The 27,669-nt window shown below is 36.1% G+C and overlaps 1 protein-coding gene across 2 annotated transcripts in view; it reads right to left on the bottom strand.

The window, feature by feature from the left end:
• Positions 1 to 27,669, bottom strand: part of ANKS1B (ankyrin repeat and sterile alpha motif domain containing 1B) — a 444,690-nt gene that overhangs the window by 337,507 nt on the left and 79,514 nt on the right. For both annotated transcript variants that reach the window (XM_086750799.1, XM_086750791.1), the window contains exons 7-8: positions 24,964 to 25,074; positions 21,714 to 21,889 (exon numbers count right to left, since the gene is read on the bottom strand). In XM_086750799.1, coding sequence (XP_086606925.1) covers positions 21,714 to 21,889; positions 24,964 to 25,074 — 287 coding nt within the window. The remainder of the gene's footprint in view (positions 1 to 21,713; positions 21,890 to 24,963; positions 25,075 to 27,669) is intronic.

A 27,669-nucleotide genomic window follows, 5' to 3' on the forward strand; every position in this document is an offset into this window, starting at 1 on the left:
GGCAGAAAAAATTATTTTAAAATGACCTATTTTTTTTTTTTTCATCAGCTAGAAGGATGAAAAGTATAGGGAAAAGTTCAGTTGCGAGCATTAAGGCTTCCTTATTGGCCTCGGTGGTAAAAGAACAATGCTGGGTTTTGCTGAAACCAGTATCCTAATTTTTTGTGACAGCCAGAAACAGGAAGAGTGGACATTTCCCATTTATTTGTGTTATTTTGCTTCACAGCATAGTCCACCCCAACTGAATGAATTGCAGTGGCAATTTTTATTGATTTCAAGAGAAGGAGAAAAACTAAGCCAGTAATGAATTATTTTTAAAGTCTCGTGTAAAGAAAATTATGACAGCAAAGAAAAAAAAAAAAAAAAAAGTAAGTTTTACTCATATTAAAGTGGAATACGTAATAGCTGCTCGAGCCTGCTTGACATTTGTTTGTGCAGCCTACCTGATATTCAGATATTAAATACTGTCTTTAGGAATGTTTATCTTGAACAATCTTTCAGAAGTGGCTGGGTTTTTGCCTGACCAACATAATGCTGTTTGAGACAATGGCTGAGCACATCTATTAATCTGGTGGCAACATTAGCTCTAAAGCACTGCTACAAAAATAATAATAAAAAAAAAACCAAAACAAAAAAAAACCAAACCAAACCAAACAAAAAAACAACGAACCACAAAAAAAAAAATCAACAAACACTTAACTGCAGATTATTTTAGCCAATAGAATTTTTAAAAACGCTTGGAGTCTGCTGCAAGAAAGGGAATGCAGAGGTGAAGAAAAAGTAGTGGGTGAAAGAAGTGGAAAAACAGGAGCAGTTCTGAAGATGAACACAAGCTGACAGAAACTCTAGAAGAAGCAAAGGCACCACACAGACAGGTACTAACTCAAATTGTGTAACATCTGAGGATCATTTAACCTTTGACTCTTGTACTAACCACACAGATGTGGTTGGTGTACCATTAATTTAAGCAGAAAATATATTTCTAAATTCTATTTTATCTCACTCACCAAAACACGATATGAGAAACACGATATATCCATTGCTATTAGTCTCATTCCCCTCAGCTAGAAAATGGTTGTTCCCTTGTTGCAGACTTCATGAACCTAGCCAAATCGTCTAAAGTTAGGTGGATTTATTTACTTTTTATTTTAAAAGTCAATTTCTAAAACATTCTTAGCATGATATTTCATGAGGTTATTTTGACAGTCAAGTGGTTATCACAGAATATGTTGCCATAGCAACAAATATTCTTACACAGATTATTAAAAGGATCGGGTTAACTCTGCAGAGTGTGGGTCGCGAAGGACTATTATTGCTATACATTTGCATAGACAAAGGAAGCAGACTACAGGTCTTTCCCTTCTATTTATGATGCCATCCTCCGTGGTGGTTGCACTGCATTTATATTTTCAATCTCAGAATTGTTGTACCAGAGAGTAAAGTGCTTCTTGCCCCCTGGAGCAAAAAGCAAAGAACTGCAGCAGTGCTAGGTACAGGAAAGCAGGTAACACACATTAGCTGCAACCTTACAAGCCAATGTAAGTGAATGAATACAACAAAAGTTGCAAAAGTATAGTCAATGCACCTTCTAAAGGTAAAATACACACACATAATATCAAAGAGATATTTTTAACACAACTGAAGGAAGATCAATAGAACTACAGAATAGTTTGGGTTGGAAGGGACCTTCAAAGATCATCTAGTCCAACCCCCCTGCAAGGACCAGGGACATCTCCAACCAGATCAGGTTGCTCAGAGCCCCATCCAACCTGGCCTTGAACATTTCCAGGGATGGGGCATCTACCACCTCTGTTCCAGTGTTCTACCACCCTCATTGTAAAAAAAAGATGCCTTATATCTAATCTGAATCTACCTCCTTCTAATACATTTGACTCATTCAAGGAGGAACATGTGAGTATTCAGCCATTACAGGAACAGAGTAGAAAAAAATCACAGCAAAAATATTATTGAACAATAGAAGAAATACACAACTCTCGTTCTGCTTGTATAGTTTTCATTAGATTTATTCTATATAAATAGCCTAAAATAGAGTGAGAATCACACAAATTTAAATTAATGTTTTCAATATAAAAAAAATGGGGAATATTATATAGATATATCTCCTGATCATTCAAAATAGGAGCAGTCAATGCCAGAGTTCATTAGACACACTACTGGAATAAACTGACTACTACTCTTACACAACTAGACAATCCAGGTATGAAATACATTATACAGGTTAATTTACAGACTACTGCAGAGTAGAGCTGGCTCTTTTTATACTTAATGACTGATTTCTGTCTTCTTGCCCAGATTTCTGCTACTGATAAATGACTAAAAAGGAAGCATTAGGAGGTATGTATTTGAAGGGTCAAGAAGAAGTTATCCCTATCCCCTTTCTCATCCATCCCTGCTGCCAGAAGCCCAGTTCTTTCCAGACAACAGGTACAAAGGGACAAGTGGGAGTTACTGCAGGGAGAGAGCTGCATTTACAAAGAGAAGCAAAGGAGTTAATAGCTGCATAAGAGAAAGGGGCATCAGAAGTCCCTCAAATGGGGTAGAGTGGGTTTGCATACTCTGGGGAGTGGGATGCACCTGGAGGAGACAGGTGAGATACAGAAAGATCTAAAATCAATCCACAGACCTCAAATTGTCACACAAGCCCATAAAATTCCCAACTCAGACCACCCAGTTTCCTGCTATTTTCTTTCCCAGGCTTTATTCCTTTCCCAAAACTCCCTCATTTTTCTGTTCTCTTATATAATTTAATTTTGCCTCCTCAGAGATCCTTTGGACATGAAAATCTAATTCTGTGTGTGCTGCTGGGAAGCCTTGAAATAGCCCTGTGGGAAGAGTTTTAATGAAACCAAAGTTATTTATGCCCACTTCTCAGAAAAAAAAAAAATAAATAAATAAAGAGAGAGAAAGAGATTTCTGTCACTTAAAGAAAAATAGAAACAATCAAGAACCTTTTATTCATGCCTGCTTTAACTCAAAAAAAAAAAAAGTAAATGTAGTTAGAAAATGCCACCTAGATCACAGTTGCTCAATTAATTGAATTTGGCATTATGAAATGGTGAAGTTAACAAACTGTAATATCAAGCTTCAAAAAGGCCAACTAAGCCTAAGCTAGAAGAGACATGAGTATAAGCATCATATATCCTCAAACAAAACAGAGAGGAAAAAAAACCTTAAAAGATATTAGATATAAAATATATTAAGGAAAAATTGGTAGGGAAACTAGAATACATTGATAGAGAATAAAAGGTTTAATAAAAGTTCTGATTTTTACTGGAACACTGAATTAAGAATTAAAAATTGCTTATAGCAATAAGAGACCAGCAATATAATTTCTCTCTATATAAAAAAAGAGATAATAATAATACCAGCAAGGGAGTAGTGAGATCTAGTGTAAGGATATTGGACCATTACAATAAGCAGCAAGTTTTCCTCAAACTCTACTGGGCCTGACACATCACCTCTGATTTTCACATCAGGTGATCATTTAGATTATGCCTTTGAAAATGTAGGTATGGAAGTTGTCTTCTTCATGTCTCAGTCTACACAGAATTTGCCCAGTGGGATATGTGAGACTAAAGGATATTCTCTTCTGTAAACAGCCTACTTGTTCTCCTGGTATATGTATGCACATTAGATTGGCTGTCACAATAACTTGACATCTCTCTCTTGACCTAAGAGAACAAGTCAATATTTAGCAACAGACAGAATGACGAGTATAGACAAAAGAAGCAGAAAAGACTGTTCCATTCTTGAAAGTCAACAGGAAAAGAAAAAGAGAGCACCTTTAATCTTAACTATTACTTAAGGCTACCAAGTTCACAGCTCAAGAAGATTTATGCCATGTATAAAACATACATAAAGTTTTGGCCTTGCCTTTTTACAGATGTTAATGACTTCCTGACTACCATATGACCTCATTATCTAGACAAGTTTTCTCTATGAATACAGTAAGTCATACAAAACCTCTTATTTCCTTTTATTCCCTCTTTTTATCAGTTTTTAATGAAAATTGGTCTGCTTTCTGCCTTGATATTTGCAAGCAGCCATTGCTAGGCAAAATGTGATTTGTTTCCCTCATTTCAGGATATAGATGAGACTTTCCTCTGGCAGTCCAGTGAAATTTAAAACTAAACATAAAAATCTTTCTTTACTTCTTGTATCTCTGGTTTTGCATAATTATCATCCATTTCAGAAGCATTGCAAATACCCTTTCAGATAGTATCCGATATAGCAACATAGGATCAGGAAAACTGCAAAAGATATTAAAAAATATGGGACCTTTACCATTTGCTACTGCATCATAGTTCTGGATACAAATGTTAAGTTTTCATCTATCTTGCAGCACATGACATAAGAAAATATGTTTTTATAAATGGACCAGCAAAGACAAAATCCAGAAAGCAATCATAATCTGCTTATGGAAGGTAGAAAGCAACCAGACATCTGATAAACTAAATGCTATCACTCAATCTGGAACAATGAAGCCAGTAGGAGGTTTCTTCTGAAGAAACAGTTTGTCAGACATAGGACCATGCAAGTATTTCATATGATCCTAACCACTGGATTACAGAGGCACGCCTCTACCTCTCCTTTGCCTCACCCAAAGGATATGTAATTACGTCACGAAACAAAAGTAAAAGAATGCAGTTCTATTGTCTAATATTCTTATTTTGTGTTATACTAAGAACTAATAAAGAGGGAAACCATTCCTGAATGTCCTCTATAAACAAGGCTGAGCAGGGTGTTCTCTGTCGCTGCTGTTCCCAAGGCCTGTGGCAGCCAAGCCAGGGACAGTGGAGCTGGGATCGCTCCTGCGCTCTCAGTGCTCCCCCTGCTGCTACCCAGGCTGCTCCCAGGGCAAAATGCCTGATGGATACAGAAGAGAATAAAAGCAGGATTTGGGCATGAAATGTAACACTATTAGTTACTATTTTTCCACAGCAGGGTCCCTGCATTAACCAAATGTACCCTTCTGGGATTCAGTAAGGATGCTGACAAGGAGGAGCCTCATTTATGAGACACATGCTGTGTCTTACAGATGAACAACAGTAAAACATTTTGGTGGCCTGGGCAGACCTTTCCTATATCCCCCAAGGCAGCCTTCTCCCTGCTTGGTTGTTTGTCTGTTTCCATCCTCATTATCTTGTCCTCCACCTTACAGTGCTCATCTGCATTCTTTCACAAACACATTCTTAGTTTACATTTCTTTCATAATTTCATTCATTATGAGTCTGATTAGAGTTTGATTGCACCTCCTGTATTCAGCAAGGCAATACTAGGAGGACAAGGATGGTCTTGTAGCGAAAGCAGCTGAACGTTGGAGAAGTGCACTCTGTACCTGCCACTGCCATAATCCTCGTGGGACGCTGGATACGTCATTTAAACTTCTCTGAGATGGTCACTAAGTTTGTGTTCCTTATTTCCTAGCTGTATTGAAATTGTGAAGGCTAGTTTGCAGAAGTGCCAGGCTACATCAGAAATCAGCATGAGATACTCTGTGACCATTTTCAGTGGTATGCAAGACTAAGTGCTCTGAAAATCCGAGTTCTAGCAGTCCTAGACAGGGAAAATCTTGACCTCTACACCACTGCATATCAACCAAGCTGCATGTGATAGTATTTTTTTACTAGGGCTGCATTAAAAAACCCCAAACTTGTCTGAAGCAGTCACACGCTTTGAGCTCAAGCACAGTAATGTTTAAATCTCAGAAGAAATTACTGTAACTTGAAGTCAGCAGAGTCATGGTAATTGACTACATGTAACAAGAGTAAAATGCATTAACTTTAGGCAAACATGATTAATTCACATATGTGATGAAAAACACATGAATGTGTAGTTACTGCCCCTCAGTGGGCATGTGCTACTGACACCTATCATGATGAGCACCCCGGAAATTAAAGTCATTCTGTCTTCAGAGCAGGATATGACGGTATGCTGTAAATCTACCCTGGAACTAGATGGGAAAAACAGTGTACACTGAATAAAGCCAAAACTATAAGTAAAAGTGAGATTATAAAATGACTTAATACATCTGAATGTGTATTCAAAGTAAGGTCATATATTTCAATTTTTCAGTTCATCCTTGCGTGTAAGAAACGACAATTACGACAATTCTGAATCTTTGCACTACTCTCGTAAAAGAATGCATACATACAATATGACAGAAGTTTTAGGATTTTAAACCCTAACAAGCTATCAATTAATCAGGAAATACCAGGTATATATATGGTATATGATACTTTTTCTTCCATCGATAAAGGAATTAATATTTTTCAAGACTTAAGATAGCTTTTCATTTGCTAAAAAATAACTATAAAAGAAAAATGGCCCATCAACAGAGCATTATCTGTTAATAAAAAGGTTGATCTTGCCCAATTGATTTTTCATTAAACATAAAAGCTTTTGAACTGACTGTGGTAATCTTCATATGAAGAATATTTCATCAATATATATAAAAGCCACTACTAGGATACTCATATTTAGTGATCTGATATTTTGTATGCATATCTTAAGTGCAAAGCAAAAGACACCTCAATGTATTTCAGTAAGCCTCTAAACTCTTTTCTAACTCTTGTTTAATTTTGCCATGTGGGTGAAGATTTTCAAATGACAGAAAATTCAATAAATTGAAAATCTGCAGAGAATGGAACACTAAGTGCTTTGAGTAATTATAATTTAACCATAATAAGAATGATGTAGTAGATGGAGCCCATAGAATTTTCATTTTTAAGTGTCTTGGGAAGCATATACTGCATTTGTTTTTCAGTGCGAAATTCACAGAATGAAGTACTAGCTGCTTGAAGTTGCAATCTACTTTGTCCTGATACAGAAAAAGAACTTAGAACATCATTCTCTTAGACTAGTTTGAAATGTTCGAAAACTAAGCATTTAATCTGATCTATTTGTTTAATCTAGGGATTAAACTAATTTCTGGATTATTTAATCTCTTGCTTAAACCAGTTGTCTTTAATGCATGAAAATATAGGCACTTCCACAACTCATTTACTCCATCCTAACACCTGTGTTTGGGAAGAATTGAATTGCCTTCTAAATTTCTCCCTCTTAACATTAGGTAAAATAAAGTGAACTTGTCCTTTAAGCACTTGTCTAACTTTGAGCGTGTACCTAATCCTCATAAACTAGATTACTTGCACACTTAGTATCAATTTCAAATCCTTAAAATCAAAGCACTTGATATATCAGCACACAAAGTGCTGAGCTTGACCAAGGAAAAAGAACTTAGCACATTGAAGCATAAAGCCCCAAGACGGAATTCAACCCATCAAGCTATATAGACTGCACGGACACTCCATGCTACAGAAATATATTCCTATGCATCCATCCCACAGGCATAGTAGATTTGACCTAAGCTGGTATGTGAAAAGGGTATACATAAATGTAGACTGTGCAAAAATGCAGGAATTTGGTAACAATTTCCAAATCCTGAAGTTTAAGCATATTAATAGTTCCAATTAAGTTAATGGGATTTCTCATTTTAACGACAGGCTTATGTGTCTCCCTGAATCAATATGCACATGACTCATTCCAAAATGTGACTCACTGTGAAAAACTCATGTACCAGTTGAAAGAGAAGAGACTGCTAATGAAGGATATAGGAGCCTGCAGGAAAGCAAAACCAAGTGTTAATATTTTTAGAAATATTAAACAGAATTAAAAGCTTAAGCATATTTACCTTTGCATAAAGGAAAAAAAAAATCAAAGCAAAGACCAGCATTTCTGGCTTTAAATGTCACAGAAAGAAAATACTGCTTGGAAAATAACTACAGAGGCATCTCTGTATCTAACATCCCTATATGATCTGAATGTTATCATATAACATTTGAAAAACTCAGTGCAATGTAATTGCAAAGCAAATCAGCTGTAAAACATGTATTTTTCTTTTTTTAAAGTTGTGAAAGAGAGGGTGGATAAGTGGGTGGCAGAATGATGAAACATATAGAAAATACATTATTTGTCATGAAACAGAGCAAAAGGAACAGAAATTGAAGTAGGGGAAAAATCAGGTGGTAAGTGAGTAGGTAGAAGTCACTACTTTATTACTCCTCCAGTGCACATTTTTTTTATTTAGCATACATATTCTCAGTAAAAGTGTGTTACTGAAAACGCAGTTATTATTCCATTAACTTGCTGTTGGCTTAATGAAGGACATAAGAGAAAATCATACTTGAATAGATAAAGTCAATCTAAAGAGGAATTATATACAGCACTGAGTGAGTGATTTGAAGATGAATAACGGTTAAGAGTGATAATCAAAAGGCCTTGAAAAAATATCTACAGATCCATTAGTAACAAATCACTAAGTTTGCCATATTGTCACCTAAGAATATCAATATAAAAACAATGCAGTAGAATAGCTGACAATCAGTTGGAACGTTGACAGGCAAGTCAGTGTGCTACAGAAGTTGAAGGCCTAACTGGAAAAGACCAGTCAAATGGTAATTTACCTTTTGATCTCAGTAGAACATGCAAGAGCTCAGACTCTTCTAGAGGTATTAGAAAAAAGGATCACACACATCTGATAAGAGATGCGGAATACTATCAACTGGACAACAGCTCTCAATGTAGCCTGATTTATACGGCAGATAGAAGGAGAATTCACTACAAAGGCAAAGGTTTTGCTATTGCTGATCGGAAAATTTGCCAGTGTGAAGCTCATATACTGCAAGCTGCTGCTTTTTCCTGTCTTACATAATTAAAACAGTGATTTCACTGCAGTTATCTCAGTAAACAGTCCTACCAGAAGATTTTGGACAGCGGTTGCTCTTCCTGTGCTAGCTCATCTGTACTGTTCTTTTTGCCTGTGGTTGATCCAATGTAATATGTACAGATCTACAGCAATACAAGCACACCTTTATGTTGTTTCCCAGACATACTAGGTATGAAGTGCTAATACTTAAATTCTGTCTTCAGCCAGCCATCATACAGTGTCTTAAAGGTCTGTAAAATACATATAAACAAGTCAGCAACATGCCTTCATCTGTAGCTCCTGTGTAATGCTTTATTTCTGACAAAGTATCTATGGCTAAATAAGCATTCTGTTAAAATTATTGAGATTCCTTAAATGAAACACCATTTCAGACAGAGACAAGGGCAAGGTAGTAAATATTCCAGTACCCACAAGGAATCAACTATTAAAAGAAAGACAAGCATAGGAATAAAACATTTTTAATTTTAGTATTATTTTTATCTAAGATTGACAGGCAGTGCTGAGGCTGCTTCTCTGCTGGCTATGAACAGTTCATGTTCCAGAGATATTGGGCAGAATACCAATATCAACAGAAATAATAGCAGTAGTAATAATAGAAACTGCTCAATCTGAAATAAATACTGAATGAAGCAAATAAAATTGAAGAGCCTTCACTCATGGCACTAAATTGAAACTTTATTATAAGTTTAGGAAGGACAGATACCAAGAGAAAAGAAAACAATGATAAAAAATGGTGTAAATCATGCAATTCTTACAGTCCTCTGGAATAAGCAAAGACACTGGTGTAAAAATGGATGCATACATGGTCAAGTAACCCTGGTTTCTGCTTCTAATCTCAATTTAAAAATTTATACCACTGAATGCAGCCATGGGTTTCAGTATATAGTGAAGTTACAGAAAAGCTAAGGGGTGCATCTATAGTACACTGTCGATCTGTGTTAATTCCATTGGCAAACATTCTCAATGCATAGTAAATATTGGGCAGTTGCCCCTTAACTCTGAATTACTCTTTATCATATATTTTATAGAGTCGTAAGAATCTGGGCCTATATATATTTCTGCTGAGCTTATTCACAGGGACTGAAAAATATCTGCCAATATAATGCAATGAAACTATATCATGAGTGGTCAACTACTTCAAGACTTAAGGACAAAAATACTTAGTCTTTTTAATATGTCAATTGTAAAATAAATGTGCTTGTTGCCGTAGGATAAAACAAAAATGAAATTAAGAATGTAGTGCAAACAAGTTGCCTAGTATTCTAATTTCAGCTCCAAAACAATTTTTAAAGAAAGCATTCCTTTGTATTAGCATATCATAGAATCATAGAATGGTTAGGGATGGAAGGGACCTTCAAAGGTCATCTAGTCCAACCCCCATGCAAGGAGCAGGGACATCCTCAACTAGATCAGCTTGCTCAGAGCCTCATCCAGCCTGGCCTTGAACGTTTCCAGGGATGGGGCTTCCACCACCTCTCTGGGAAACTTGTTCCAGTGTTCTACAACCCTCACTGTTAAAATTTTTTTTCCTAATATCCAATCTAAATCTACCCCCCTCTATTTTAAAACCATTACCCCTTGTCCTATCACAACATGCCCTACTGAACAGCCTCTCCCCATCTTTCTTGTAGGCTCCCTTGAGGTACTGGAAGATTGCTATAAGGTCTCCCCGGAGCCTTCTCTTCTCCAGGCTCAACAGCCCCAACTCTCTCAGCCTGTCCTCATAAGAGAGGTGCTCCAGCCCTTTTATCATCTTCGTGGCCCTCCTCTGGACCCTCTCCAACTGGTCCATGTCCTTCTTGTGTTGGGGGCTCCAGAACTGGACACAGTTGGGTGGCCATTTCACCCTGCGAAATATGGCAGAATGTTTAGCATTACTTGTGCACCTCTTATTAAGAAGTGAAGAAAGGAAACTGGGACTGTTGCTGCTAAGAAAGTACCTACTTATTCAACTTTAAAAGAATAATAGAACACGATATAGTCGAAATCATACATTTACACTTATCTTTACCCTTTCACAGATCTTGTAGGGATTCACATAGCTCTAATGGATTAGTAGGCTCCATCTTCTGTTTACACCATAGGGATAAAACTATGCTGTTCCCCTCAATACAGAAAACAACTGAGACACATACCCATATGGTTGTCACTCTTCTCCTGCATTTTCTATCAGATGGTGATCGTCAGGCTTTACTGTCACTTCCAAGCTTAATGACTTTACTCTTATACTAATAGAGTAGACATGAAATCAGTGTTGACTTTAGGTATGTACAGAAGATATTTATAATTCCCCCCCCCCCAACTATTTCTATCCTGTTGTGTAGGTAGAACACTCATTCATTCTAAGGTCACTATGTATTAAAACACAATCAAACCTGCATGGGTACCTGCTGACAACAGTGATAGAGTTCTAGAAATGTTATAGAAATACCTACCTCTATAACATACAGAAACATCAAAAGCTAAAAAGTTCTAGAATGACACATTCCTTGTTTAAGATTACAGGATAGAAAAGAGTACATTTTAAAGCATTCTTTCTCCTTCTTTCCTTATTAACTCAGTTATCTTTCCCCTAGGGTAGATATCTACATATGACTGTGAAAAATAAATCTCCCACATATTCAAGCTCAGGCTTTTAACAAACTATCAAAACTAATTTTTCAAGGGAGCAAAAATACATTTTCAGAAATTAAAATCTAATCATACTTAAGTATTAGAGAAGTTATTTGTATTTCTTAGAGAATTTGTACATTGTTACACGTTCTATTGCTCAAATGCAATAAACCAAACAGATTACTAAAGTTTCACAAACACTTCTCAAACCTTAAATGTTAACACTGCTAATCTACTCAAGAGACATTTGGATCTTCATTAAGTTGCCTCTATGCTGAGGTTCAGGGTCTCTTTGGGTATTCTGCCTAACCTCTAACTGCCACTCCAGAACACCACAAATTTCTAAGTCCTTTGTCACATCTGCCAGCCCCATGTGGATGTCTCAGCTGCTGACCAGAACTCCTCTAGACGTCTATGATTGTGCAAGTGACTTGAGGGCTTACAGTGGGATTCAGCTGCCAAGCTCAGGTGTCCAATGTCATTTTAGATACTACAAAGTAGCTGTTGCTCCTTAATCACCACTCCTGGAGGTATGACTGAGCCCACATTAGCCCCATGCAAAAGGCACATGAGATACTTAATGTTAAGGCAGCTAGATCCCACCTCTGGAATTTCAGGACCCCTAAGCGTGACACTCTGATCAAACAGGGAGAAAATTAATTTTAAGAAAACCAAGGAAGATCATGATGAAAATATTTTTTTTTTCTCTTGCGAGGGAGAAGTGGCAAACCTGATTCTGGCTGGAACACTGAAGAAAAGTCTGAGGAGAGGAGAAACCCAAGGGCAATGCAAGGCAGGAGTCCATGACAGTTTTGGCAAACCTCTAGGGAAAGACAGGGCTTGAGGGAAACATCTCTGGTGACTGATATCACAGTAATAGCAAAAGTCATCAGTCTTCCTGATGATCTGGTTTTGTAATAATATGACAAAGAGAATTGAGGTTAATATTGCAGAATCATGCGTCTGAGTGGAAATCTTGTGTGTTATCTTCTCTTTCTGTTCTTCAGAAGTGATTGGAATTCCCTCAGAAGATCCCAAATGAAGTTGAAGACTGTAGCTTAAAAAAAAAAAAAAAAGGACATTGTGTTGTACACTAGTGCATATTTACAGGATGATGAGCACTGACGGTATGGAAGAAATGGAGGAGACAAGTGTCCTGCTATGCAAGCCTGGCAAGAGTATCCACAATGGCACAGGCAGCTCAGAGAGTTTTTTTTTTAAAAAGGCACAAATAGGGATGAAAAAGAAGGTTCTCTAAAGCACTGAATAACACACACAAAAATATAGTTAATTAAAGCAAATGTATTTCATATTGGGAAGATGATCTCAAGGTCAGTTCTGATAAAGCCCTCAGATCCTGGCTAATCCTGTTGAGATTAGTAGATGTCTTTGGTATTCATTGAAGTATAATGAAACAGAGGTTAGCCTTCAAATTACATATGCGCTCAATACTACAATATATGACAATCTGTACTAAAATGGTCTGTGTGAAAAAAAACACAGAAATCTACTATGGTTAGTGTAATAAAACATAGCTGTCCAACAGGATTCTTGAGTAGATAAAATATTACTAATCATTTCCAGAGCACCTCAAGTTTACATATAGTTATACCCATACAGACAAACAAGTTCTTTGATCTTAAAAGCCTATATTATAATTACTTTATATGGAATAAATGCTACACACATATCTGAGATCCTTATGTAAAAGAAATTTAGCTAAGATGAAAGAGTCCACAGTAGGGCAAGGAAAGTGGTTGGTAGCATGGGAAGATTTACATACAAAATAAACTTGAACACGCTAGGATTACTTAGTCAGGAAAAAGAAAGCTTTAAGAAAGAACAAGTTACAGAGGGTGTGCAGAAAATATTTGTTCTTTTCTACTGTGTCCAGTTTTACTATATAAGAATAAATTGAAGTATACACTAGGCAAACAAAAGAAAATGGCTGTATATACAGCACATGTTCTGCAAAACATAGTAAACCAGGGTCCTTGCGCTAAACAATATAACAGACTGGAGCAAAAGGATTCGATACATTTAGGACTCACCAGGCAAGCTAAATGCATAACAGCATTCAGAGAGATTCATTTGTCTGCAAGCTACTCTCCTGCAAGTATCTGAGAGTCAAGGAATTTGCCACACACATACATAATTGGACAGATGGGTTAAATACTTCAGAAAATCATTCTAGTGGAAAGGTAGGTACGTTTTAAAGCAGGTTAGATGAACTGGTGGCTTGACCAGCACCTTCGCCTAGTTATACTTTAGTCCATGTAATTTAAATCATATTAACTGTTGTCATGTTCTGGGATTTCATATTCTTAAATAAGTGCTGACTATCTCACAAGGTATGTCTACGAAGCATGCTAGAGGACTGTCTAGCAATACTTCTACCAGAAATCGCAGCAGCAGGGAGCTGCAGCTAATTCAGTTGGCTGTGAAGTATGCCACCGGGCAAATTATTCTGTGTAGAGTTCCAAAGCTGCTGCTCAGTCTCTCTAACACAGGAATCTTTACAACATTGTACTGAAGCATAGCAGAACCTATATATTCAAAAAATAACTTATTTTAAGGACTGTAGAATGCAAATTAGAAAAGAATGCATTAAAAATGTCTGAATTCCCCTTGGCTAGGTAAACTACCTAACAGAAGGGAAAAAAATGTGTGTGAAGTTGGCGCATTTCACTCCACTTCTTTGTAATGATCACCTCATGTTTAGAGAGAATTTAGAAAACATTTTGTAAAGTAGCTTTTAGCAAGTATATCATTCTATATTGACCAAGTGGATGCTTGGTGCTGGATATCACATTACAAATATCTAATGAAGAAAAACAACACCAACAACAGTTGTTCTCAGTGGGAAATACCACTGTGTGCATTAGAAACTGGGACTAACAGATGGGTTTTAGTGTGGTGGTAGCTTTAAAAACAATTTTTCAAGTTATATAATCCTATATTCAGAGAGTGGGTAGACCTTTGCAACAAGGGAATCTTAAAAAGCAAGGTTTACATTTCCTGGGAGAGATGGCCTTCATAGTTTCATTTCCCACAGAAATGTGAATCAGTATATGCTTGTAAAATGAGATTCATAACTGAACTAGGTCTAAGACTGGAAAAGCAACTTGATACAAAATTCTTGCAGTGTCAAAATTCGGCAATACATAAATTATCTATCACTATTATAAAAGCAGAACTAAGTAAAGCAACAACATTCCAAACACTAACCCTGAGTACAATTTTTTTTTCATCAAAACTACTTGTAAAATACAGCAAAGCTATATTATCAAACTTAATAAATATTACTATATTAAATAATTTTAAAATTATCTACTTCTCTCCATGGAGTCCCAAACAATTGTCTTACTACTGCCTTATGAATAAGAAACCAAAATTGTTCCTGAACGTGTTTTTAATGTATTCTCATTAGTCAGCCATTGTATATACTTCTGGCTTGCTCATCATCATTGTCATGTGGAATTTTCTCCCTCTGAAAATATTATGAGAAATATATGAGATATTGTTAAAGGCTACCATATCTGATCCAGGACAGTAATAATTTCATTCCAGCATATTTGGTCACTCTTAGCCATTATAATATTTCAGCCTGGTCATTATTTATTTAAACATTATGATTAAAAAAAAAACAAAAAAAAAAAACAAAAAAAACCCCAGTATTACTGAATAATGTTACTAAATTGTTTACCTCAACATTCTTTAGCAAATTCCAGTGATTATTACTTTGTGAAAGATATTTTTGTATGTGTGCTTTTTATCAAAAATAACTGTTCTTCGCCTTAGAGGGAAAAGGATCATGTATAAATTTTATACACCTCTAATATATTAATTCTTATCCATCTTTCAGAAACACACAATGCTATCCTTTCAAATCAGCTTCCCTCAGATATAAATAAAACACAATCATAGTTTTATTGCCTTTATATACCTTCATCTTCTTGATTTTCTGACATAAGAGAGTAAAAAAGTTAATCTTCTCTTTGAATATGTACTATCACTGTTTTCAGCAATGTTCATATAAGAAATTTTAAAGTATTTTTTTCCCCACTCTCTCTTCATGTACACAAGTATTATATTAACTTCCCTTTCTGGACGACAGAAGTAAGCAGAAATTGACATTTACATGCCTGTGATGAAATCCAAATCTTTTTCCTGAGACTACATAGAACATTTCTTCGTGTTTAAATTTAAATTACTGCTGCCAGTCTTTATCATCTATTATATAATCACATTAAATTTAATCAGATATACTGCTGCCACTTCTGCGAAATCCCTCTGTATTGCAGTCACAATCCTACATGTCTTTACTATCTTCAGTTTTATTCTGTAAGTAAAAAAAAAAAAATTAAAAAAAAATTAAAAATAAGGGCAACATAAATTTCTCAGTATTTATTCCAGGTAATTAAGTAAAGTCCTTGAACATATACTCTGCTGTTAACAGAACAAAAGTACTTTCTGGAACTATGTCTTCTTTAATCTAAACTCATGTCACATATACAAAGGCAGTAAGATATTGCATTTGCACTTGCAAATCAATAATACAGCTTATGTATCATGCTACCGAACACAACAGCATATACGTAAAAGTAAACATTGCAAGCAACCACCTACTACACAAGATTAAAGGAATTGATCTGAAGAAAATATTTCAACTTGCAGCTTCAGTTTTATTAAGTGTATACAGCAGATTACTATTTTAATATTAGTTTTAGTTCAAAAATTCTCATGACTTCTCAAAAAATGCAGAGAGTAGTTATTGTGACTAATTGAAAAGAAAACAAGAATGAATTTGAAGAGTATTAAGTAAGTAATGGAAATATATAATAAACTTTTGAACACAGAATAAGACTTTTAAGAGTCAGTTTTAACAAAAAAAAAATTACTAAAATAAAACATCAAATTTATGAAAGGAAAAGATTGAGATGTATTGTATCCAATATGGACATCTTGCAAATATACAAATACTCATACACACATGCATATGGAAGTGTGAAGTTCTTAATACCTTATTTTTGGTTTTGTAACCACATGCTGTCCAAAGCAAATAAGAAAGTAACATATCATTCTCTGGTATCCATAGAATTTTTTTTTCTTACATGGACAAGAATCTCATACTTCCCTTACTTGGTTTTTGGTTTGTTGGTTTTTTTTGTTTGGTGGTTTTTTTTGTGTGTGTGTGTGATTTTTTTTTCCTCCTTTTTCCAAATTAAGAAACACATAAAGCAAATACATTTCAATAAATACAGAATATTTCTGTTTTTAATACAACATTTGGAATACTTTCTTCTCACATAAATAAATACACAGGAACCTCAAACCTGACAAGAAACTGGTAATTATGTTATTTAGTACTCCAAGGACAGAGGGATCTAAATCAAAGCAAATTACTTGCAGGAGCTCAGGAAGAGTTCTCACAATGTACACTTTGACATTCTTTTGTTCTTTTTCCTGATACACTTTTCTGGATCCCTGCTTTGCAAGCTACATATATTTAAATTTTCTTATTTGCTCTTGAATTCACATAGATTGTTTGAATACACACTTGATGTGTAACCTCTTTGTTATAACACATCTCTAAATTTAGCCCTGATATTTTACTTTGTAGTTTAAATGTATGCCATGATATTGAATAAATTTTCCTTTTATAAGAATTACAGGTGTTTGTTTTTTAAGCAGTTTATACTATCAACTGTGTTAAAAACGCACTATTTTAATGTAGCAATGAAAAGAGTTAGAAAACTCTTATATAAGATGGCTGCTTTTGTTCTTGAAATTACTGAGCCAGACTGCCATCTATTGGAAAATAAATATTTTTTTTAAATTATATTTTTTTTGTTGTTGTTAAAATTGAAACTACTACAAGTTATTGTCAAAAGCTGGTTTTGCTAGCAATCATAGTTAAGACAGCTTAATTTTAAATGGAACTACTTAAGTTAACTAAACTGTGATACAATCAGACTTTCCTACATCTTTTTCAACCTCATGTTTTCTGAAAAGTGCTTTGAAGTACAGGTACTTTTCTGACTTGCTGAACAATAAGATCCTAGTTATTTGGAGTGAAAGTTTTGTATTTAACAAACATGGAAAAACTGTAATATGTCATCACTGAACAACACACGAATATAAAGCTTTCCCAGCTCACCTGCACAGCAGCTACCAGGGCTTTTCATGCCTTTGCATACATAGGGGAACTAAAAAAATGTATTCAAGTCACAATGACCAAAGTGGAAAAAAAAAGGCAGAAAGGAACTGAGAGTAAAAAATCTATGAATCCACCATTAACTCTAACTAGTGTACAAACCATTGTGAAAAATGGGCAATTCCATCTGAAATGATGCCTAGGTGTATAAATGCCTTTTCGGAGCTCTGTCTGAAGTAGCATAACCACCTGCACTTCCATTTGTAAGATTATGTACCATCTGGCCTATAATTTTATGGAGACAACGAACAAGAGGTTGTTGTCCAACATCTTATATAACATACATGTTTTAATGACTAGTGAAGATAGACTAAGAAACATTGAATTAATATTTTACATGACAGCACATCAAAAGTACGTTGACACATGGCTGGAGTTGCAAAATCAAGCACTGAAATTATAAAGTTTCCAATGTAGCTTTAACTTGACTTTTTAGTTTATAATGTACTCTTCAAACAAAAGATCACGTTAAATTATTCTCAGCTAACTTTGGGCTATTCAGCAAACAAGCATTCACAATTTTCATCCTCTTCACTCATTTAAGAAGCAAACAAAACCCCAAAATTTTCCCAAAACCCCAAAATTTTCCTAGTTTCCCTTTAAGCTTTTGGAATTGTGTCCTGTGGGAACATTTTTATTTCTCTCCAGATCTGTTCCTACGCACTTCCACACTGTTCTTATTCTCCTTGCTTTTACCTACTGCTCTCTTGTACCCTCCTCCTCCCAGATGTTCATGCCGTCCAGTCTTCAAGATCCCACCCTTCAGTTTTCCTATTCAGCTCTTCCATGTCCTGATGAAACTTAAGAGTCAATACAGAGCTCATCAGTAATTTGGAATTAAGGTAACTAAACCCAGAATTTTCATCTAGAGAACTTTTTCAGCTTCACCTAACCTGACTTGTGCAAATTCTGCCTCCTATTCTACCTTAAAATACACATGAACCTCTGGTTTTGTTAATGCTTTACATCACACGTCACACACCCAGCCAACAGAAACATAGTAAGTAGTAAAACGTGTAGTGTTTTCAATGCAAATTTGACAAAAAGAAGGAAGTCCGTTAGTCCAAACATACCAGAACAACTTGCTAAGTGGGTGGATGACTAATTGTCCAATAACTCAGCAAATGGAAGAATGGATTAAATTCTGCCTTTGGCCTAAGAGTTCCGACCCATAACTTCTTCAAAAGAAAATGTAGTATACTACATATACTGTATCACTGAGAAAAAAAGTAATGCAAGATATTTGAGGTCAGAAAAGGAACAGAATTTGGTAGTGAACAGGGAGTCCTAAGTCCTGCTCTCTGGATTGCACTGGTATTTTTCCAGTTGTTGTAAAATCCAGAAAGAATACCGGAGGGTATCAACAGGCTGATGCTCAGTCCTTTTGTTTGGGAGACTATAAATGCAATATTAAACCTCACCCTTATGCTACAGAGAGAAATGAACCTTACTCTTCCACTTTCCAGATAAAGACTTTTACTGCTAAGTTACTGCATTAAAAAGCAGACATCCCCACTATGCTTACACTAAACAAAAACAGTAGGGCTTGCTCTTTCAAATAAAGAGGTTGGCACTTTAATTCAGGACTGCAGAAAGAAGTGTCTGTCTTTCTAGGATCCACAGCTTGTAATTCTCTCCTGAATCTATCTAATCCTTATTTAGCCAGAGCAGTACCACAGGTGATTTGGCCCTCTTCAAAAGAACTAGTTGTTAAAAAATAAAATAAAATAAAATAAAATAAAAGAGACACTTTGAAACACACTCTTCCTGATGCTTTCTCTTTCACAAGCCCATGCTAGCCTCAGGAGGCGGCTCCTGATGCTCCTTGCTCCAACTTACTAAGTTTTTGACCCACTAGCTACTATTCCAAACAGAAATTCCCCAGCCTTGGCCTCCTATTTCTCTGAACAATAGCATGATGCAAAAAACACAGATGCCTCCTAGCAGCCAGTTCCTTTAGAGAATCTCCCCAAGGGTCATGAAATGTCATGACTTTGGTTTTAGAACCTGTTTAGATCACTGAACTACAGGAGAAGTCGAGAAGCCTGCATCAATCGTTGTCTCTGGAAACAACATTTGTCCAGGACACTACACCATCTCACACATGATCAGGGACCTGACTTCTACATCTCTTCAGAGCTAACGCTGGCACAGTCAGCAATGAATAATAGAGAAGATCCCACTTACTCTACTGAGATTTTTACAGAAGCTTCCCAGGGAGGAGAAAACTGAAATCAGAAAAAGCTGTAAGAATCTCTCTTCTTTAATACATATCCAAGGAATCTATTTCTGACTCTCCATATCTATATATGTCTTCACTTTCTCTCTGTATCTCCACATTCTTATGCACAAATATTAATTTCAGTTTCTTCAGTCATCATCCTACTGTCACACTTCTTCCACCACCATGCGTGCTGGGATTGCTCCCAGAGTAGTTTGCCAGCATTCACTTTTGCACCCATTTTCAGAGCTAAGCACATCTCTTCATTTTAGTGCCTCTTCCTGATTACTCTTGATGGCACCTTACAGCACGTGTGGGTTTTCATATCATCCATGCACTATACAGGGAGTTTACACAGAAACAAAAGGCAGCATGTACCCAAAACTAAAAGACTATGTCAAAACCGGAAGCAACTTCCTTTTTTTGATGTAAGGCAGCTAGGTATCAATTGAACAGACTGAACGACCTTAAAATACTTTAAAAAATGAAACAGATATTTTAAATCAAACAGAAAAATCCCACAACACAGTGAAAAGTCTAGGTTTACTCTAGGGGAAACCACGCTTCACCTTGCATCCTGACTTCATGTTGGGAGTGCGTACCTATTATCCTGATTCTAGCTTTCTTTGATAGAAAAACTGGGCATACTAGTAGGAGAGAGCCACAACATGCTATAAACAGTCATCATTTTTGATGATTTGTTTTCACATCTCATTCAATACACAAATAGATGAAATATCAAAAAAATGTACTGCTTGATTTACCTTTGTATTTGCTTGCTGCATGTAAATTACAGATTTAGTGTCTGAATATTTCCTATTCACATTGTATTTCATTTAGGTCTGTAAAAATTTCAGTCTGAGTAGATAGAATTATATGGATTACATTTTCTGCAAAACAGCAGCTGAGCAGATTTAAATAGCAGTTAGCACCCAAATACAGAGAGACACTAGAAAGGTGTATAAAAATGTTTAAACAGGATCAGTACCTTGTTCAGATTGACTTCCATATAGGATATGTATCTAATAATTGAAACATCTAGAAGGGCTTTACAAAAGTATCTACTGCATTTCAGGGCAGCTAACCATCTTTGTAAATCTCATTCTGTCTACCTATATTTCAACAGATCCTCATCCTCTAGAACACAAGTCCTTGATTCGCCATGTTTTGCTTCACATATGGGAGCATAATTTTTTCTGAACTTATGAACAACATTAATTGAGATTTAGCACTTAGCATTTTCCCTCTGGTGTATGCCTTATTCCTCAGGCACTCTCTTACTTACTGAGGAAGATAATTCAATATTTTTTTAGGAAAAAAAAAAAGCAAGCCTTGCTACAGCATAAAGAAAAAATGAAAATGAATCCCAGAGCACTTCATTCACAGGATTAGTAGTAATGAAGTCATACTTCCAACTGTAGTTGGAAATCACTGAATTATCACAACCACAACAATTTTCAGTATTAGAGACTCATTCTTCAATATCATTAGGGAAAGCTACATAGTAATAAAATATGTAAGAACCATAGTTGCTTAGCTGCTTCTTTTGGGGGTCACTTCCAATCAGATTCTGCAAGCATTTAGTCTCCATTATAGTACTGATCATACTGATTTCAATTGATTTCTCAGAAAACCCCTCCTTGCACTCCCCAGGCTCAAAAGAACAACTAACCTAAATTTCTGGTCACATTAGCAGTGCCATAAAAAGTCATTCTGAGGTGTGGTAAGCAATATGTCCATAAAATAAGGGGAGCATTGAATTCTAAGTCTGTAAGGAGCACATGCTATATTTTTTTTTCTATTATAATGTTAGAGTTACACTATTCTTACTCTTGTACTATTTCTTTCTTAAATGTGCCATAAACAAAGCAGATATAATTGAATATATTGTCTTTGCATCCCATCTTACTTACTACATTAAGCTTGGTTTGGCTTCCACTGGTCATAAGATCTTCCTCTGATACTTTACTAAAATTGTCCAGATAATGGTCTGATATTGTATGAGACAGATCTTCAAAAGAGTATTCCTTTTCTTGGCACAATTTGATTTCATCTAAGAGCTTTGATAATTCTCCAGTCACAGCTTCACCTTTAAAAACAGACACACCATTAGTCAATAATTAGAATACCAGGGGTAATTTATGCCTAAAAAGGAAATGCACATTCTTTATGCCTAAAAAGGAAATGCACTGTTATATTCCATGCCTTATCACCTGAACAGTGATCTTCATGCACAACTCCCCCCTCAAAAATAATAGTATCTCATTCCAGAAGGGGAATCACTGGAGGTAATCTACATACATCTGCATTCCCCTATACCTTGCATTTAATTAGGATGAATTACAATATACACTTACCCTTCCTCTGCTTTCTAATCTTGAAAATTGGCTAGAGAGAACGTAAAGTGAACCAAGGAAAGGAAAGTTTCTACAAACATTCTAGATCAGTGTTCCATACTCTGCATGGGGTTCATGTTTGCTGCTGGGATCAATTATACACTACATATGTTCCATAAACTGTAAGTAGGTTGGAACTGAGTTTCCAAGAATGCACATCTGTCCCATCAAAGTAGCTATGCTTCATAAACACTTCTTCATCACTTTCCCAGGATTAATGGAATGGTGGAAGGATATATTGGGCAAAACCCCTTAAGTTTAAAACACACTTCCCTACAGCAGTCTATCAGAAATCCATGTTTAGTACATTCGGTATTGTGCTTCCTGTTTTCTCCTTAATTTATCAAATATCATGAGTTAAGAAATCTACCAAGATAGCAATACAATGAGCTTTATATGTCTATACTAACTGAAGGCTGTTATTAGACATACTAGTAGTAAAAAGTATTAGAATCACACTGAGTGCTAACTTTTCTGCGAACAGCCCACTGGCAGCAGCAAGATCTCCATACAGTAAAAAGCTAGTTGTTATGAACAACTGCATTAGGCTTTGATAATACACCGCATGTGTGTTACACAGCTACCTTCAGTAATAGCAATGGAAATGTGAGTGAAAACCAAGTAAGCCAAATAAGAAATTCCTTCTCTTGACTAGGTTTGCAAGAGTCATATTGTTGGAAACTATAGTCCTCAGACTTGAAAAAATACAAAGACAATTCCATGTTACATCGTCTTTGGGAACAAAATGCTGAAAAGCAGAAACAGAGTCAGTATATTAAGCTCAACATACATACAACACACATACATACATTCATGTAAGTAAAAAAAAGCCCTGGGTAAGATTCTATATGCTTGGTCTAGAGTTCTTTTTGTGTCATTTTTGTTCATACTCATTGTTTGTTATTCCAGGCAAGCAAAAAATATTCTAAAATATGTTTTAATTACAACTATGGCCAGATATGACTGAAATTTTCAGAGCCAAGAACAGAAGCTGTAAATTAAAAGCATCTAATTGGCTTTAAGCTAAGTAGCAGAAATTTTGCATTAAAACTCTTGTTACTCTTAGTCAATGGTAACTTTGCACAAAACTTGTAAATTAAACAAACATATAATCAGGTTTATTTATGTTCTGCTTTTTTATTAGAAGATTGAAATTATTCACAATTAATATGATAATAATTAAAAAAAAAGTAAAATATCTAGCTATGAAGAACTATTTTATAATAATGATTGTGTGCCCTAAAAAGAAACAGGACTACTGTTTCCTACAGAATAATATTTATATCCCCAATCCCATGTTCTCCCACATATGGCCTGCAATATTTATTATCAGGCAAGAATGAATTCTGTGTGACAAAATTGCAATTGCAAGGTTACTGACTGACCTGTGAGTAAGTGCACACTAACTAGCTGGCTGCTTCCTGCCAGGATGAATACATAAAAGACAAATTTTGCCTATTTCTTTCAGTGCAAGTACTAATTAAGGTCTCTCTCCTCTATCTAGCTACCTATTCTCATGAAAGTCACAGAAAGGTAATTGATACTGCTATCCCTCTTCCAAATTTGGTTTCAATTATTTGAAATTAGATTGTCAGAGAATGGCAGACAGATGCATGGGAAGCACAATCAAGTACAATTTCTTTTCTTTAGAATCAGATTACATAGTAGACAAGCAAAAGCCAGCTAGTACGTTTTACAGTATTTATACCTTGAAATTGGAAACAAGGAATGCAAGATCATGACCTTATTGTTAAGAAGTAAAATAGACTTTTACAATATTTACTACTCAATTTCAGGACAGTCATTTCTATTGCATAAGGTAGTCGACTTCATGATTCTACTAATCTCAAAGGAACTACTACTCTTCATACACCATATGTCTGCCAAGCATTCCAAAGGGAAACATGAATGGAACTTGAGTATTTGTTTACTACCACCATGAAGATAATAATCTGGCATGCAGCAATAAGGTTAGTTTTCTCATGAATGAAAACTCTCCCTGTAAAGGTGTTTAAATGAAACAGAAACACCCAACCAACCAAAAAAAAAAAACCCCTATGCAACAAAGAAGAGAGGCTTAGTTATTTCCCAGCACTCAATTGCATTTACTTCAGATGATTACTGAAGGCAGACATCATGCCTTCATGATTCTTCTACAGGAAGCTGACTTTCATGAAAGAGCAGGACAACACCAAACTTGGGAAATGCCCTGTTTAAGTGGCTGTGGAGTGTAAAGGGTAAATCAGAGCATAAGATGAAAGCACATGCACAGAACAGCAATAGTCGCAGCATAGGAAAGATGTGTTAGAAGATGAATGGAAGACCAGCAGACATGATCTTTGAAAGAGGCATCCAAATATAATACAATTGGAAGAGGTACTCACTGGGAAAGATAAATAAATTCAATCTTTAACTTGAGTGTGAACAAAGTCTGCAGAGTATTTTGACACATCTAGTATCCTTTTGTTTTACTTGATTATGAAATGTGTAAAGTCAGATAAAATTAGAAGACTTAAGATCAAATACTGTAATACATTGTAATTCATCAGTGACGACTTCTTTCTGAGATACAGTTCTTTGCTTTCCTATATGACACAGATTATGGTGTATTTAGTCAAGATAGGTAATTCATGGTGGTAAAACTTCTCAATATCAGTAACTTTCTTAACCTCTCTTCTTCATTTTGTATGAATGTGTTAGCAATATAATTTCAATATTAAAGAGAAGATCAGTATAGCCTCTGTATTCACAGAGTACATGTATTTACTTTTAGCCTTTGGAGAGGGAGGAACTTCTGGGGACAAAATGCAAGACTGATGTTCTGTGCATTCCAGCGAGCGTTCCTCTGGAAAACTTGCATTTCCTGTTTCCATATATTCTGCAATTTAAAGATACACATACACTTAAACTCCTGAATTAAGGGGGTTTATTTAAATTAAAAGTATATTTGCTACTTAATTTTTCATCAAAGCATTTCCAATTTTTCATATTATGATTATTCCTTATATATATATATATATACACACACACACAGAGACAACCTTATAATTCCTTATATATTTTCTTGATTTGCTGAAGTTGCTTAAAGAATTTCTTTCTGATACCCAATAGTAACCACAACAGTACATGTTCCAGCACACACAAAAGCAAACTACAACAACTGCTTTCATCAATATCACACTGAAGAACTAAAGAGTTTCTGGGAAGCAAAGTCTCCCTGATTTAATTTCTACAGTCTACAATGCACTTGTTTAGCTTGCCATTATTCCTGATTAAATAACAAATCCCAAATCCCAAACACAATCTGTGATAAAATAGACATCTCAGAAAATGAAACTGGAAGTGGCAGAGAACAGCATGCAGTTTCGGAATTTTTTGCAGGTTACTTTTTTTTTTTTTAAAAAAAAAAAATAAAATGTATGATTCAAAAATATGTCAATATATTAAGTTTTATGGCTGTCAGTGGTCCCCTGGATAATCTGGCTTACATTTCTTCCTATGAAAACAGGCACTTTATTTTTTTTGTGTAGTGCTGAAAGCAAAGAAGCAAAGATGAGTTGTAATAGACCATGAGAAAACTAGCAGTATGACAAAATGCTTTGGAGTCTTTTTCCAGCTCTGTCAGTTATATTATTTGTCAAGTTAATGTGCAAGATGGAGGAGAAATAATAAGAAAGCTAGACCTGAATGAAAATAAAAGGAAAAAAGGAATTCATGCTTGAAAATGTTTGCTTGATAATTGTGCAACTGTCCAAAAGTAATCCTAAAATGAAGTTTTACCAAGCGGGAGTGTTAATATTATTGGATCAATACAGATATTATTAGGAAAGGAAATGCAAGGGAGATTGTGAAGGACTTTAGCCTTGCTGTCCAATATTCATATAAGACTGTGGTTTTAAAAATAATACTCTATTATCATTATTTGCCAGGCCTTACTTTCAGACCAATGCATTTATGTGCTGAATGCTAGTTCTGTGGAGGAAATCTCAAGTTCAACTTAAGTCTCAAACACTTTAAAAACTGCAAAGTTTCTTCAGAAAAATCTCTACAAAAGGCTCAGCACAAGGTATGGTGCAGAGGTTTAGAACAAGCCAATGGTGCGCCGTCCTTATAGGAGTGCAACCCCTAGAACTTCAGACTTCTGCAGGACTTCTGCTCCTAACTTTGCTTTACGCTGTTGAAAACTTTAACAGATACTTACGAGACAAAGACATGGACTCAGTTGTGAGAGGCTTAGAATCTAGGTAAACATATTCTTACCCATAATATTATCAAAGAAACAGACATAAAACAGGTGATTTATGTCAAGAGCAAAGACAAAGTACATACAAGCAGTGGATGCTTTCACCAGGAACCAAACTCAATTCACCTGCAGCTGGCTAGGAATTCACCCTCAAAGCCTGCCCAAATTACTTAAAAAGATGTTACTGTTACCATCATCTGCTCTGCCTATGGTATAGTTGAGACACTGCTCTGAATTCTATGACTTTCCTCAAAAAAAAAAAAAAAAAAAAAAAAAAAAAAAAAGAAAGATAATTCAGAACAAAGCTAAGCTTAGTCAATTCTACCACTTAATGACCAGAACAGTTTTTCCAGCTGCATTGTCACAGAGTTTAGAGAAAAGGCTGTCGTTCCTGTGATAGGGGAGGGTAAAGGCTGTTTGAAACATGGAACAGGATAGAATCATAGAATGGTTAGGGTTGGAAGGGACCTTCAAAGGTCCAACCCCCCTGCAAGAAGCAGGGACATACCCGACTAGATCAGGTTGCTCAGAGCCTCTTCCAGCCTGGCCTTGAACATTTCCAGGGATGGGGCTTCCACCACCTCTCTGGGCAACCTGTTCCAGTATTCCACCACCCTCATTGTAAAAAAAATTTTCATAATATCTAATCTAAATCTACCTCCCTCTATTTTAAAACCATTACCCCTCGTCCTATCACAACAGGCCCTACTGAACAGCCTCTCCCCATCTTTCTTGTAGGCTCCCTTGAGGTACTGGAAGATTGCTATAAGGTCTTCTCAGAACCTCCAGGCTGAACAGCCCCAACTCTCTCAGCCTGTCTTCATAGGAGAGGTGCTCCAGTCCTCTTATCATCTTCGTGGCCTTCCTCTGGACCTTCTCCAACTGGTCCATGTCTTTCTTGTGTTGGGGGCTCCAAAACTGGACACAGTACTCCAGGTGGGGTCTCACCAGGGCAGAGTAGAGGGGGAGAATCACCTCCCTCGACCTGCTGGCCACGCTCCTCTTGATGCAGCCCAGGATGCAGTTGGCCTTCTGGGCCGCAAGGGCGCATTGCCGGTTCATGTTAAGCTTCTCATCCACCAGCACTCCCAAGTCCTTCTCCTCAGGGCTGCTCTCAATCCATTCCCCGCCCAGCCTGTACTTGTGCCTGGGATTGCCACGACCCAGGTGCAGGACCTTGCACTTGGCCTGGTTGAACTTCATGAGGTTGGCACGGGCCCACCTCTCCAG

The sequence above is a fragment of the Chlamydotis macqueenii genome, chromosome 1 (genome assembly GCF_036417535.1).
Source record: "Chlamydotis macqueenii isolate bChlMac1 chromosome 1, bChlMac1.mat, whole genome shotgun sequence".
NCBI lineage: Eukaryota > Metazoa > Chordata > Aves > Otidiformes > Otididae > Chlamydotis > Chlamydotis macqueenii.